General features: G+C 38.5%; 1 protein-coding gene across 1 annotated transcript in view; it reads left to right on the forward strand.

Annotated features, from left to right (window-relative positions):
* Positions 1 to 16,157, forward strand: part of Mesr6 (misexpression suppressor of ras 6) — a 482,514-nt gene that overhangs the window by 259,112 nt on the left and 207,245 nt on the right. Inside the window, exons 4-5 of the mRNA XM_070667652.1 lie at positions 1,865 to 1,991; positions 13,870 to 14,064. Coding sequence (XP_070523753.1) covers positions 1,865 to 1,991; positions 13,870 to 14,064 — 322 coding nt within the window. The remainder of the gene's footprint in view (positions 1 to 1,864; positions 1,992 to 13,869; positions 14,065 to 16,157) is intronic.

Raw genomic sequence — 16,157 nt, forward strand, 5'->3', positions numbered from 1 at the left:
CGAAAACAAGGTGGCTCAACGACATCGTAGGCGTTTCGCGATTTTCTACCAGTAAACGGCACTTTAATGACGTAGCTCGTGAAGTACTGATTCGCAGAAAGTATAACATTTAACGATTGTTTCGCGGTAAAGCCGTACTTAGGCGGGATATTCTTTCAGTAACCGACAAAATCAAATCTTGCATCGGACAAACAATTATCAAGGATAGTTAAAAACTGAATATTAATATGTATTAAATTATTTAAATAAAAAATAAATACCAGTAAAAAGGAAAAAAGTAAATATGATATTGAAATTAAAAAAAGCAAAAAATATATATATTTAACTTATAATATTACTATCTCTCAAATAATTTCATTTATATTTTATTGAATACAAAGTCGTGTAATTGGAAATAAAAATGTATCGTTAAAACTTTATGTATTAAACTCAAATTTTTTTTTAATACTTATTACATCAGGAATATAAATTTTTACGGCTTTTCTTCTTTTTCTGGTTCATGGTTTACGATATTTAAAAATATCTTGCTCCTCACTACGAAGTTAAACTTTTTAAACGAAATCGTTTTCCTTACGGTTTTACAAAAATTTATATACGATAAATGATCGTTAGACAACTGGAATGATCGTATCACAGGAATCTTTTGATTGCCCGTGTCTAATTATTAATTTGCAATAATTTTATTAAAAAAAAAAAAAAAAAATGCCACGAATATTTTATGAATGAATGAATGGGAGGTGAATGTATTAGTTAATTCGCGCGAAACCAGGCTTTCCGTATAATACCTAGTGAAGCGCTTCGTGGCCGCTTCTTACACGAGCGAGCTTCTTCGCGTAAGGGATCCTCCGCGATGTTCCTTTTGCCGAGCCTCCGATGGTCTCCGGGTACACGAAGCCATTAATATTATTACCCAGCGAGAGCGTGTGGGTATCATTATCGCGGACGATGGAAAAAAAAAAAAAACGACGATCGAAAAGGGACGCCGAGGAAACAAGAAAGCGAGGAAGAAAGGAAGGCAGAGGGTGAGACGAGGACAGGCGTAAGAAGGCAGAGATCGCGGCGGTGGTGGTAGTAGTATCCTCGAGTAAGAGCACCTTTATACACTCGACTTAAGAAGGCTCCTCGATTACGCGGGCATTCGAAATTTTCGGGGCTCTTCCGACACCGCCGGGAATCACCCTCGAAATTGATGTTGCCTGGCCACGCAATCTCAGGTCATTCAGACTGCTCGATTTTTCTCGCCTGCCTCGTACGTCCCCCTTTCTCCCTTTCTCTCTCTCTTTCTCTTCGACTATTTGAAGATGAGGAAGAAGCATATTTATTATACTTGCCGTGACCCAGGAACAGTACACGGAATCCGTGCGTTCGTCGCAACGAGTACTTGTACGTGACGAGAAAAGTGGTATACTGCGTGAAGATTAATATCCTGCAAAAGAGAGGAGAAAGGAAAAATATTGACCCCTTGCGAGGTTTGGTGATTTATTGCGTTGTAGCTCACTTACTTGAAATGCTCGCGGCATAAATTTACCACTCGTGTAATCGTTGAAAGACAAATAAGCCGCGTCAATTAGGAAATGTACCGTCCATACTTTACGCGCGCCGTTGCTTGCGAATGCATGTAAATATTAAATAATATATAGTTTTGAATTAGCGTAAAAATGTTATTTTCATTTATCGGAACGAGTCGTGGAAATAAATGTTATTTATACTAATAATATGCACATATATTGTAAATATATAATTTTGCACATTTTAAAGTGTTTAATACACTTTTATTAATCATGATTATATTATGAGTCATTTTGTCCAATTTAAATTTGTCGCAAACGAAATATATTATTATAACGATATTTATTTGTTACAGATTGACATGTTCCGAGCCGTATTTCCTCAGTGAGGGCTTATACGCGACGCCAGATGAACTTGAAAATACTCGCGAGGTCACTCTGCACGTTATTACCATCGGCGCTTTCATCGAAGATGCGGCAAAGGTGAGTACCTAAATTATTACATCATTTCTCTGCTATAATTTCGACTTATTATCACGATTTGAACTCGACAAATGTTTTATATAAATTACACAACGGGAAAGAAACATGAATATCTCTAGTTAAATAGAATTCTCTTAAACAATTTTTTTTTTCTTTTTAATAGAATCGTATTACAATTTCAATCTACTCTAACGTGATATTTTAAAATTATCCCTTGATTCGCATAAGATTACGTGCTTGATGACCCTTAAAATTCTTGTCGGCCGATCGAACGGCTTCATGCCGGTCTTTCTTCATGCGCAGTTCAATAAGCGGCAAATAGCCAAATAAATAAAAATACGACTAATTGCAAAGTGCACGCAGATGCCAGTCCATCCATCGACCTTTCTTATCTGACGTGAATGCCGATTAAAATTACGTATAGCTATGTAGCCCCGTACCATGTCGGTCTCGCGCAGCGCTAGGGCTATCTCGTGGCTTTCTCTTGGCATCGCTAATTAAATGCAACGGCTAATTAGATAACTGATAAAAGGTTATGGCGAGCGGCACGATGTACTTTTGGTCTCTCTCTCTCTCTCTCTTTCTCTCTCCTCTCCCCGCGCGTGTTCTCTTTCGCCACATCCGCGCACCGCGTTCTTTTGCCCATCTCCGCCGGTTTCGTTCCGCTGAAATCTGAAACTCAGCTTGAATTCCATGGTCGATGAGGTCCCCGTGACCATGAGACTTTGGAGGTTTCTCTCGGAATATTTTTGCGCGGAATATGACTACGTGGGCAGCGCGCGAATTGGATTCTCTCCGTTTAAAGTGCGTCTTGCTTAACAACTGAACGGTCTATTTAAACAAGCGTTCGATTTTCTTCATATAAATTACGTTACATAAGTGCATTGTAACTTACGAGAGCGATGTAGCCGGCAAAAGAACGAAAGTAATAGAAAGTAACGAAAAGTCCACCCGTTATTCCGTACCCTGCTGTTTAGGCGCGATCGAAAGGAATGATTTATTGCGACAATAAATTTTATTTCGGGCTTGTCGATGCCGTTGTTATTGCGGCGGTGCGTTAAGGCACCTGAAACACTGATAATCAAGACGGACTTCCTCGAGAAAGTGTTCCCTCCACTGTTTATTCTGTCGCGATAACGAGTCTTGAAACTGGTTCGCAGCCAGCTTCGTATGCCTCATTACTTGGCCGAAGGGCTTGGTATTTTATTTACCCGTTTATACTCAGGTACAGTTATTATAATTGCTTGTCGCCCTTGCGTGATTTATGAGGGCCCGGCTAAACACTCGCTCTTGAACGGTTACATCCTGCTCCTAATAGCTACCGTTGCCGCCTTACACCGGCCGTTACGCGACACTCTCAATAAACGATACAAAATCCACGTGTATTTTTTTTACTCTTGTTAAATTTACAATATATATATATATATATATATATTTTTTTTTTTAATATCAGTTTCGTTATGTAACTTTGTGGTACTTTATCAAATTAATATAAATCGGATGAATTAACTGGAGAGGAAATCAACGCGTTCTTGTAATGGTAAATGTCTCGCAAATTGTGTGGAAATGTTCATTTTTGGTTTCAATTAACATTTGCAACTTGTATTTCTACGTGGGCATCAATATTCAATGCTATTTGCATACTCATTTATGAGGTGTGAGGAATTATGCTTCTTCTGTTCTTCTTGTATTTCTCGGTTTAAGCGCAATTAGCGCATTTGTGCGAGCTTTACCGAGAAGCACGTAAGAGGCACATAGAAGCGGATTAAAAAGAAAAAAAAATACAAGTTGCATAGTGAAGAGTCAACTTCGGCGGAGACCCCGCAATGGTCTTCCGGGTACATTGAATAATGCATACCGCATCTGGGGGCAACATTGTTGCGCGGTTGCGGGGACACAACACGGAAGAAACTGCCAATTGACATGTCGACAGTTTTACGGGCCAGTAATTTTCATGTATCATAAATTTCAAAATAAAAAAAAAATTGCACGTTGAATATAACTCGTGACCCGTCATTAAAATTCATTTTCGTTAAATTAATTACTTCTGATTTAACAGCAAATTACATCGTTAATTAAAAGACACATTTCTAAGTAGAATTTTATATTGTAAAATATTGAAACGGTAACATTAAATTGAATATACTGTTTTTATAAAAAAAAATCTTTGTAAAGAGATTGATTACTTACATGTTTTAAAAGTAGTGAAACTTCTTATTTACAAATGTATATTTTTAACTCGTGTAGGAGAAAGAAAGAAAGAGAGAGAGAGAGCATATTGTAAATGGTGTCACACTGCGGTAAGATACATGGTCCTCGGTGTTAATGTTTTTGCAACCAATTTAAGAGAGATTGTCTAAGAAAATATTACTAAATCCACTCCGTTGCGTTCGGGTGCGAGTAAATGTTCATTTTTATCTATCCCAACTAAAGTACACGCACACTTCTCGGTCGCGAAAGATGGCCGGTCAACTCCTAAGCACAGCAGCGGGCATAAATTATTCAGGCGATGTAGCAAAAGCGATTAATTTTATTGGTCGACGTCCCGGATACGGCTCGTCTGTACCCGTCACCGTTGCTTTGTTGCAACGTCCTATCCTATGCCCCGTGTTTCTCGATCATGTGCCAGCCAGACTAACACCTTATTAACGGCGGTGGTTGCGCGAATGCCGGCCGCAGGATAGTTGCGCAAAGTTATTCGCGTGCGCTTTCAGTGCCGGGCAGCTAATATTATCTTACACGCTGAAAATTAATCCGCGAGCTCTACGCGACGTGAAATTTATCACGAACTAATCCAGAACGGGCGACAATTTAAATGTTCTCTTTGTGAACCGATACCAGAATTAACATTTCGTTACGGTTCGATCATAATTGCAGCGACATAGTTCGGCCGATTTCGAAAGACCAAATAGAAGGGACATTTATTTATAACTATATTACGCCGGACACATTATTACTGTTATTATTATAATTAACCGTAATATTAAATTTCTTCTGGCGATCTGATTTGCATTTTGTATCTTTTTAATCGGCGACTACAAAATTGATTCACGATATTAATATTAATATTTCGCGTAGTCATTTACAAGTCAAAGTAAGTTAAAACAGTTATACTAGCAGTTTTAGACGTTTATTTTGTAAACTTAGTATTTTTCTTTCTACGTCGAACGTTTATCAGATTCAAATAAACGAAACGTCTGGTAACTTGCCTTTTACGTTCGAACGGTCCACGGCAGTTTAGCATGTTTTAATAATAAAGTAGAAATACGTTACGTTTCTGGGGTTATAAGTATAAAGAGACATTGATGCCATAGAAAGTACAATTGCGGTTTTTATTCTAAAGATGTGAGTGACGGTGACTCGACTTTTTCTAATCTGGGTTTGGCGTCAATTTTTTTCGCTCTTAAAAAAAAAAAAAAAAAAAAAAAAACACTGTCGATCACGTCAGAGATAGCTTTGGCTATCCATAGTATCTCGATGATTTCTCGGTAACCACGAGGTCAACACTTATATCAGGACATGTGAAAACGGCAAATAGTTGTATAGAAAAAGTACGGCAAGAAGTCACGAACATTTAAGTTTGCCTTTATGTATAAAAATAGCTTTAGATAGGCCGGCATACTATTAAAAGTTCAAGATGAAAAATATTTTTAATACTATACAAAATACTGTTAGTTGCATTTAAACGATATCACAAAAATGATTGTTACGCGTACTCGAGTATTACAGCAGACAATAGCAGCAGCAAATTCTTATTACTTCCCTCTCTGCCAAGATAACTTGCTTTTGCTTTTTCCTTTATTGCGCAACAGTGTCCGCTATAGATATCGATGTCTGCGTCAGGTCTCAGCGCGAGTCTTAAATTAAGTGTCGAAATAATGAGCATGAATGAGCCGATTATTAGACAGGTATTCGGTTACTACGGTCTCGAAGAACCATAGGTCAGCACCACTGTCAGCAAATTTCAGTTTGAAGTTATCGAATGGGCAGACCCGTTGCTGAATCATATCGAGCATAGTTCAGTCAAGTGGTAGTCACCGATCATAAATCAATTTAAATCTTATGTTTTCGTCTTGTAATATATATCCGATAATAATCCGGTATTTTTATTTATTTATTTATTATTAAAATTTTTTTTTTCCAACGAGGAAAAAAAATTCTTCGCTCAATCTGCGTTTATATTCGTCTTTTAAGAACCGGTTGAAACTTTCTATCGAGTCATTCGTTTACTATTCATTAATGAGAGCAAGATGATACGTTTCTTTTACGATCGAGTCTAAAAATAATACTTTCTGCGTACACGTACGCGCACATTTTTAATACGCGACGATGTAAATGTTTATACGTGTGTCTGGTATTTTACGGAAATTAAGTTGATTAATAGTTAATTGCTGATTATCTAACGCGGGAGGACTACGTCGCGCATCTCCGTGGTATTCGCGATCAATTTCTTCTCGATGGGAATAATTCACGTTGAAATTTATTCACGACTTAGCTAAGCAATCTGCGACAATAGACGTGACAACGATGCGAATTGCGTTCCTGCGCTGCGAGCATATTTGTCAGTGACATTTCGAACGATTCATCACGACTGCCAATTCGATTACATCAACATGCAGCGGTAACTGCTGTCGACGCAGAAGACCTAATAAATGACAAGATGTAGGCGTGTTTTTGACGCTGATGACGATAATCTCGACGGTATGGTGAAAGATCGCAGTTGGTTACGCGGCCGTTACCCAAGACCGATCAAGGATCAATTTAACGTTTGCCCGAGCGTCACGCAATAATTCTGCACTTTATACATATATATATATGTATATATAATTTCATGGGGCCTTTTCATATTTATCCTCCCGGAAACGCAGTGTCGTAATCAATTTATTTATGACCATAACTTTACCATTAGCGTCACTGTAATAAGAGACCAGCTCGCCGCTTAACCAGCGCCTTAATAACTGTTTTCGACAATTACAAATATCATTTAACATATACATCTCGGATCTCAAATATAATTTTTAAGAAATTAAGATTTTGAAAATTAACGATACAAAAAGAACTTTTAAGTACTTTACGACTCGTTTTTTTTTCTCATAAGAAAAAAAAAATATTTTTGCGTGAGCTGTTGTATAATTTTGAAGTTTTTAATCTCTGAGATTCGTTAACTCGATACAAATTGTCGGATTGTGCCAATAGATGCATTGATAGATATACGCCAAAAGATAAATGACCGTATTTCAATTAGGGTTTCGAGCTTATCCGCGGAATATTTCTCCCGGTCTATCGCGTGAGGAATACTCTCCAATTACGATATCTCCTTTTCGCGTCCACCTGCGGACTCGCGGATAGCCTGTGCGTAGTCGTAAGCTACGAACACGCATATGCATACGGCGTGGCGGCGACATGAGGGAGCCATTACCAGAGTATGTCCCGGCTTAATTGTACGGCAGGAATGCAGCGCCGCGTGGTCACACAATGGGCTGCTCTTCGATATTTATAAGGGGTCAGTCCTGTGATATATGCCGCGTCGTGATACGAACAGATCCGCCAGACGTGTCGTGATAGAACACACTTAGACTCGAGCGTTAAAAACCAGCAAAGATGTACTCGAAAATATGATTCTTACACCCTTCGTTATGATATTTCTCTAATTCGAAAGTTTTTACGTTCGTTGTATAGGATTTTATCGGATTACAATTTTTATCGGTAATTTTTCTTATCATACGTCTCGATGTGGTATACAAATTAATGTACCATTTGTAATATTGTCGCCCTCGTCGTTATCGTCATTATCATTATCATCCTCGTTGTTATTATTGTCGTTGTCATCGTCGTCGTCGTTGCCGTCGTCGTCGTCTTCGTCGTCGTCGTCATCACCATCTCGTAAAAGGCGTTTCACGATTTCGTGTTCGCCGTTCAACTCAGGTCAAAGTTCAAATCGAGGCGGACGAGATAGCAACGGCGACGTCGATAAATCGCCGCGGTGAACCGCGATAAACGTTCGTGGCTCCCTCCTCGGCTTCTCCATGTTTCTCTTCTTTTTCTTTGGTATCGCACACGTACAAACCACAGATTTGGTAAACAAATTATTCTCAATGCAAAAGTCCTTTCAAGGCTTCCATGGGAAACGGACGATTATGCTCTAGTAGACGCTCGTTTAAACTGCGGTCTGCAAGATAATGATTTCGCGAGATAATGCAAACCGACAAGAAATAAGACTCGCAATTTAGACGATTGCGGTGAGCGATTTGTATGAAACACATTGTATGTAAAATGATGCTGACGTCGCTCGAATGGAAGTTACGCATAAAATGTTATTGTACATTTTACGACTGTTAAATCTTTTTCCAACGTTTATTACTCGAGTGTATTACATAATCGCTTAAAAATCAGTTTAATTTCCAAAGAATTAATATATAAATTTATCTTGATAAATTAAGATTAGCGTTCACGCGAATTATAATCTTAGTTGGTTGAACGTAAGAAAAAAAGATGATTTATCGGTGCAATTTTATTAACCACTATTATTTATAATATGACTTTTTGATAACCGCTTGATAAAGGTTTTATCCTATGGCCTGCGCGCAGCGCGAGAGAAAGGCCGACATTTAAGAAAAGGAACTCGGTAAATGTGGTACGCTCGTGGATTACAAGGGCGAATGCAAATGGATTAATATATCACGCGGGGCAGTTATGCTGGGTGTACCAGTAATTCTCGCGGAAAGCCTATGAAAGATTGGTTCCTTTCGGCGCTCTCTAACGAGCGGAAATTTCCTGAAGTGGGTGCTAACAGTATCGTTTCTTCCGTGACGTGCGACTTTCACGCGAATGTGAAAACGAGCGTGCGGACTCGCGTACGCGGAGTGTGCACACGCACTCTGTCTCTCTGTCTCTCTCTCTTTCTCTCTCTCATACACGCGCGCGCGTACACACACGTCGCATGCGAATCGAGAAACGCGGATGTGCGGAAGGCGGCGTGACATATTTTCCACCTTTTCGCCTTCGTGAATTTAACGCGCGCTCTCGATTCCCTACCTCGGTGCCGACCCGCGCGAAAATGACTTTATCATTCATGAGATGCAAAATGCGTTAGGAAGTCTGGAAAAATACCGAGCAATTAGCCGTAAATCAAAATCGCGCTGCCGAGTACTTGTACTTAATACCACCTGTCTGCGATTTACACACCGCTGTAACGCCGGCGTTTCGGTGGAATTTACGGTACTCGAAGTTTTTCCGCGCGAGAGCAAACATTCGACATTTGCTTTTCACGTTTTGCCGCACATTCGCGAAAACTAATTTGTACTTTTACTATATTTATTTATCAAACAAATTTTAATAATCATTATTATTTTTTCGCAATTAACATATTTTCCCCCAAAACGCGTTAAACTTTATTACCTCGATATTAAAGCGATCGCGACAACGTAAAACTGTTAATATTTCATAAGTAAAAATGGTGCCTTACCTCAATGTTGCTCCGCTGATGCATGATGCCTTTCCGAGGCCTCTCCTTCTCTCATTGTCAGTCTGGAATGTCGGGTCGTGTCTTCCTTCCTCGCACAGGACACTCGCGAAAACCGCAACCGGGTAAATTACAATCTCGAGAACTAATTATTTACTGAATTATCGCATATAACTTATACGGTACTCCTGAAACGGTCAACGAACCGGCAGTTCGTTTATTAAATATTGGCGATGAGAGCACGTTCAGCTTCTACTCTAAATCTTTTGAAAACAGAGCAGGCGTTCTGCTTAGTTAATGGCTAGTATTAATATATTATAGATAAAATAGAACGAATGTAACTTGCTTTTTATTTTGCATTCTATCATGCTATCACGCGCCGAAATGATATGTAAACACCGCGCGAGTTATGTACGCCGCCCGCCGCCTTGATCTCACGTTGTCACGACGTAGCGGTAACGCGTTATACAAAAGAATTTATACCGAATATTGTGCTCAGAATTATACCCTGAATATATTACGAACTTTTACCAGACGAATGTGTCGCCGCGGCTCTCCAGGATGAAATTTTTACTTCGAGCGAGCTCCGGCCGACCTGATTGACGATTAACTTTCAGTCCTATCAACGGCATTCTTGTAGGCCGTGTCGTTGAAATTCCGTGGCCAGGTAGCATTAAAGTTAATCGTCGATCAGGTTGGAACTCGATCGAAGCAGGCCAGATTATTTCTCAGTTACGTGATCGGCCGGGAGAATTGAATATAGTTCACTTATAAATAGGGATATAACTTACTTTAAATTTACGCAGCGTCTCTTACGTAGGCTGCGTAGGCGGCTGCCAGAGAAGGAATTAAAGGAAGATTGCTGTAGGTCGGATACGGCATGTTGCTCGCGCCTGCCAAGTATTCTGATATTCGTCGACTTTGTTCGTCTCAACTGTTACGAAATGAAAAAACGTTATAAAAGAAATTATCCGCTCAATATCATATCAAGTATTAAGTTCAGTCCGTCAAGAATCTGTAATTTTTATGACAGGTATAATATTTAATCTAAGAAGAAAAACGAAAATAATAAGCATTAAAATAATTAATTTTTTTTATACAATGCGTTTGACGTTGAGCATAGATTACAGTTTAATTTAATATCCTTAAAAAAAAATCCAAACTAATAAACGGCTATTCTGGAAACTTTACGTCGAGTTTATAATATGCAGGGTCTTGGAATTAATTTTTGATTTGTTCGGCAAAATTATCTACATTTCCTAGAACAAATAAGAACTCACACGAGTGAAATCAGTAACGTAATGCATGTATATTATGCAGCCAATGTAAATGAGTGAGCTGTGATTTTTGCGAGACTGTGCTCTTTCATAGCTGCCAGTGAAAGCACAATAAACCGACGGAGATCACGCCACTTTAGGTCAAGACAATGCAACCATTTGCATATGCACTGCTTGCCTTAACTGCGGCCGCGACGGCGGTGTGACCGACGATCTCTACATAGTGTGCACACATTGAAACGTAGATCTACACTCGAGCGGCCACGTGCTCCTCGCGAAGCGTTATTCGAGCATATCTATTTGCGTGAGTGCAGACTCTATGTCTAATTGTTCTTTGAAATGCACTTGTTAACTTATAAAAAAAGAAAAAAAAACTAAACATTTTTAAAACAAATACGTAAAAGAAATTTTTTTAATCGTCAAATAAAAAAAAAGAGAGAGAGAGAGAGATGTTAGTCTGTCGCGGGATTTATATGTATACAGAAGTAACTCTAGCGATCATATTCTTCGGTTTGGACGCTGCTCGGACGAAAATATCTGCCGAATTCAAATTAAACGGATTATTGTGTTATTGCACTTACATCGAGTGCAACGCCCGACTATCGCCCTCGAACAATTTAAATTTAGCCGGCAATGACATTCCTCTTTAAACGTTTTCCTATATTCTAATCAGCAATTGTTAATAGTAGATAGAGTATTCGTACTTTATCATTTTCCTCTTATCTGCATAATGATAAAAGATACGCCACAACTGACAAAAACAAATTAACATGACGTCACATTAATGCGTCATGTGCTATAAATAAAGTGTGTCATATGAACAATATGTATATAAAAATTTCCATTATAAAGTCGCATAAATTTTACTCTTACTGTAATTTTATAGCACGGCTTGGAATTTCAATCTGTAAATTATCATAAAAAAGTAATATTTGATAAGGAAAATACTTAATGCGATAAATTATATAATCGCGTCGAATGCAGCTATTATCGCGAATAAAATATATGTCTAACGTTTGAAAATATTAATCACCGCATTGAGTGGAAAGTTCTAAACGCGTATGCAATTTGTTCGTGCGTCGTGCGTATATCGCGTAGAGGAGAACTGATGCGAAGAAAATTTTAAATGTTAATGCATGCCTGCGAGGCATTAGCCAAGCAAGAAGGAAAAACTGTCGGAGGTTACTTGAAAACAATATGACACAAGGAAATTCCTTCGGCAATTATTACTGTTTTATACCCGCAGCCTTTCCTTTGTTGCACTCAACGGCGCATAAGACTAACTTGAAAGAAAAAAGTATTACTCGATCTTTCCTTGTGGATTATTCGACTAAAATATCGCGTGCCATATATGCGTCTCGTTTTGTCAGTCTTGCTTATCGCTCGTACAAATTCGCCGGATAAAAATACACGGAGAAATTTGTTCGAGCGCAAATTGTAAATAAATTTTTTTGCAGTTATGTATTTTGTCAAGTATTTCAGTGTCGTGGCATTTGCACAAGTATTACGTTGCAAATTATACTTACATGAACGATGAAAAAAGAAATAATTCAATGCATGATTAAATAATTAAAAAAAAAAAAAAAATAGAAGAATTAATATAAAGCTTATGAATTTATTTTTGATGAAAAAAGGAGCACAAACTTTTTTTTTTTCTTTTGTAAAAAATTTTATTCAAAAACGTATTTACGAACATTGCGTTGACATTATTCTCAATTGGATTCGCAAGTAGTCTGGCAGTTCAAAGATCGTATGCATTAAATCAGACACAAGACCGATGAACATCTGCAGAGCGTAATACGAAGGTTGCGCAAAACGAGCACTCTTATCAGCCGACGTGGCAGATCGGGAGCACAAAAAATTAATCGCTCAGCTTCAGAAAATATCGCTGTATTCAAGATATATTATTTGTAGTTCAAGCGTATATTCGTAATATTTAACGATAAAACATTTGTAACCGTGCATGTTGATAAAATTGATAACACAGTACATTCTTCTCTCGGTTTCGGGAAACATACAAAAAAAAATTCTTTTAAATTCTGATTTAGATTATTTAACACTTTAAACGTTTTATAATTTAGGTTCATAAAAAAATAAATAACTCGATCAAGTTAATTATTAAAAATCAATGATTGTATCTTTACGCAGAAATTTCTTTTTATTGATATCTTATCTTTTTGGTACCTCCGTTTGCTCTAACATAACTTTTTTTTTCTTTTTTCACGCAACTCGTGAAACTCTTTGTAAATTTTTTCTTTAAAAATTACCGTCGGCGTTGAAAGCATTACAAGCTTTTTGAGAGCCACTGCTCTGTCTGATTGTTGGTTTTTCCCCTCCTCTCATTTCTTTCCCCCTTTTCCCTCTTCTCCTCGCGATAGTATTACAGCTCACCCCGCGCGCGCCGTTGTATTTCATTGTTGTGAACGCATGCAAATTGCGATCCCAGTGCCGGGCCCGAGTATCAATTCTAACAGAATTAATTCGAGTGCAGTCATTGTTTTTTGCGCGTCACAAAAAACCCTCTATACGCGGGCGGCATCGTTTTGCCCCGCTACGAACAATATCCGGTTCATACGAACGGTTGCGCACGTCGCCGATTTCTCCTCGCCGGCCGCCCCTTGTGTTCCTATGGTGGTGAAATCTCGTTCGAAAATTGGACCGTGGGTCGCCGATATAACATCGGCAATCGATCATTTTATTGGTAATTATCGTCAACGTTTCGCCAGTGATGTCAGCGCTCAACGAACAGCGTCAAAAAAAGGATTGAGTAATATAGCGTCGCTAATTCGCAGAACTGAATGCCCGTGTTTCATCACACGATAACTTCCATTGAATAACCCCGCTTTTAGTGACAAATGCCCAAAAGAGTAGAACTGTTAGATAAAAAATGTAGAAAATATGAAGCGTTTGTAAAACTGCGAGTCACCGTTTGCTATTGCGGTTATGTAAAATGTGTATACAAAAGTTTTGAATATTAAAGAAAAATTGAGAGAAACATTGAAAAATATTAGAGAAATTAATCTGTAAAAATGTTGCAATATGAAAAAATATTCTAGATGAATAATATACATGAAAGATGACTCTACATTATGAGTTATAGGTATGTAAATTAATGAACTGTTTGTTATTTATGTTACAGAAAGATGATTTTACTGCCGTCAGCTCAGTGTTGCGCCAGTATCTTCCTGAAAAAGATACTCCGTACATCTTGGACGTCGACCTCGATTTCTTCAGCACTAGAAACCCTTTCAAAGATCTTCACGAGCGCGTCAACCTCTACGACAAGTTGGGTCCTTTGTTTGCATATAAGAGGGCGGAATCAACCGATCCAGAGGTAAGTTTGCTTTAAATTTACCTAAAAATTGTAGTGATTGAATTTTAAATATTGTTCCTCGGACACTTCCATTGAATTTATTCTCAATAAGCGTAGCCTTTATTAAATCGCGATACAAAACTAGGCGTATACTGCGATTCACTAGGATGGATCGTTGTAAACAATGATCGCCGCGTATACGGAGATCGTTAAATATCTAATTTCGTAAAAGTCTGATTGGGTGGGAAAACGAGAACGTACGAGATCGTACGAGATCGAGTAAACCGCGAGGCCCCCGGGTAGCTTTAGAAGCGATGGAATTTCGCGAATCAGAGAATGGGAGCTACCGCCAACGAGCGGAAGATTTGCGAATAATTAGGTGGACCGACAATGGCCGTAGTCCCGTGGCAGGCCGGATACACAATGTGGCCTGCCACCAGCGGGATAATAGACAGAGAAGAACGAGTCTATAGGGTTTTAGGATTCGACGGACATAATGGCACTGGCCTATTGTCTACGTAGCTGCAGACTGCTAACATCCGCCTCCGGGGTCGACCATGTCGGCTCATCTGCATACCAGCTTACAACCCTTCAGCCGTTTAGTTTCCGAGCATCGAAACGTTAATTCTGCTCCACGCCGGCCACGCTATTAGTCAATGAATTTCGATCGCGTGCTATTATTAGCATGTCGCGTGTGCCGCGCAATACGTAATTTTCTGCGTGATATAATTAAAAGATATTAGTAATAGTACATAAGTCCGTATTTTTCAAGAAGTTAAAAAAGCGCGAATAAATACCCTCGTCTGTTTTTCCTGTTGAATCTTATTAAAAAAATTCTCTTACTAAAAAAAAAAAAGAAAATTGATGCGTTACGCATTAATCCATCTTTAAATATAAAAATTAACATTTAAAATAGGTGGAACTTGTCTGCTACAGATCAGGTTAAATATTAATTTAGTCTCTGTTTATCTTCGATCCGCAAAGTATTAATCGTACGCATTCACATACTCGTCTGACACTTTGATCAGCATTAACCATACGCGATCGCGATAGATACCGATTTTTCGATCGGGCTAATATTTATTTTATAAACCCTCGAGATATACTCGCGAAACGAAGAAGTGCGTATCTTGATTAGCTCCTTTATGTCTGTCCTCTGAAATAATCGCTCGTCAATTATCCGTTTAACCGGCTGAGATGATTATCATTATATCGCTGATACGCTTAACGCATAATCAGCGCGTTTGGTTAGAGCAATCCAGAAATGATCCGCGCGTAACGCCCGAGAGAGCTGGTCTATGTGTCATTACAACCGCGAGTATGTGGGTGCTCGTGCGCGAGTATTCTTATTTTCCTCCTTGCCGGCCAATTAAAATTGAAAATTACATCGGGAAAACTCAGCGACACCTGCGCGAATTTACATACCGGATTGACGAGTGCCATATTCAAGCCTGCCTTTGCATCAGGCTCATACCTCGAGTACGCACGTATGATAATCGCATACTACGGTGTACAAGGTACCACTTTCAAATCGATCGACCTTGCATCATTGCCGGCGCCTTCTTGAATAATCTCGAAGAGATCGTCAGCGAATGCACGCGGAGGATTGCACGAAATTCTCATGTGTAAAAAATTAAAAAAAAAATCTATATAAAAAAAGCTAAGTAGCAAACAGCACTATTTTATCTCATTAAAAATGTTATGTTGTAATCACATTTTCTTTGTACAGAGATATTTATGTTTAATTATATGTTTGTATTACACATATATTCGCAGTAATTTACAGCATGACATTTAATTCGATATTTATTAGTAGAATCTGGTAGTGAATAGAGATTAATTTTAGAAAGTGTTTTTTTTTTCTTTTTTTTCTTTTTACTTTTTAAAGCGATTAATTCGCTGTGCAAAGCAAAACACATATTTAACATACTGGCAGATCTATCGTTTAACGTTATCAACAAGTAGGAATATAAAATAGAATTATGATAGGAAGTCCTTTATCACTCGCTAACGATAATTGAAATCCGCGTAGATATTTTCAAGATAATATACCGCGGATGTTACGCGACGTAAAATCGTACACGGCGAAATGCCCGCGCGTTGGTCGTAGAAGA

This window comes from Cardiocondyla obscurior, linkage group LG02, assembly GCF_019399895.1.
Source record: "Cardiocondyla obscurior isolate alpha-2009 linkage group LG02, Cobs3.1, whole genome shotgun sequence".
Classification (NCBI taxonomy): Eukaryota; Metazoa; Arthropoda; class Insecta; order Hymenoptera; family Formicidae; genus Cardiocondyla; species Cardiocondyla obscurior.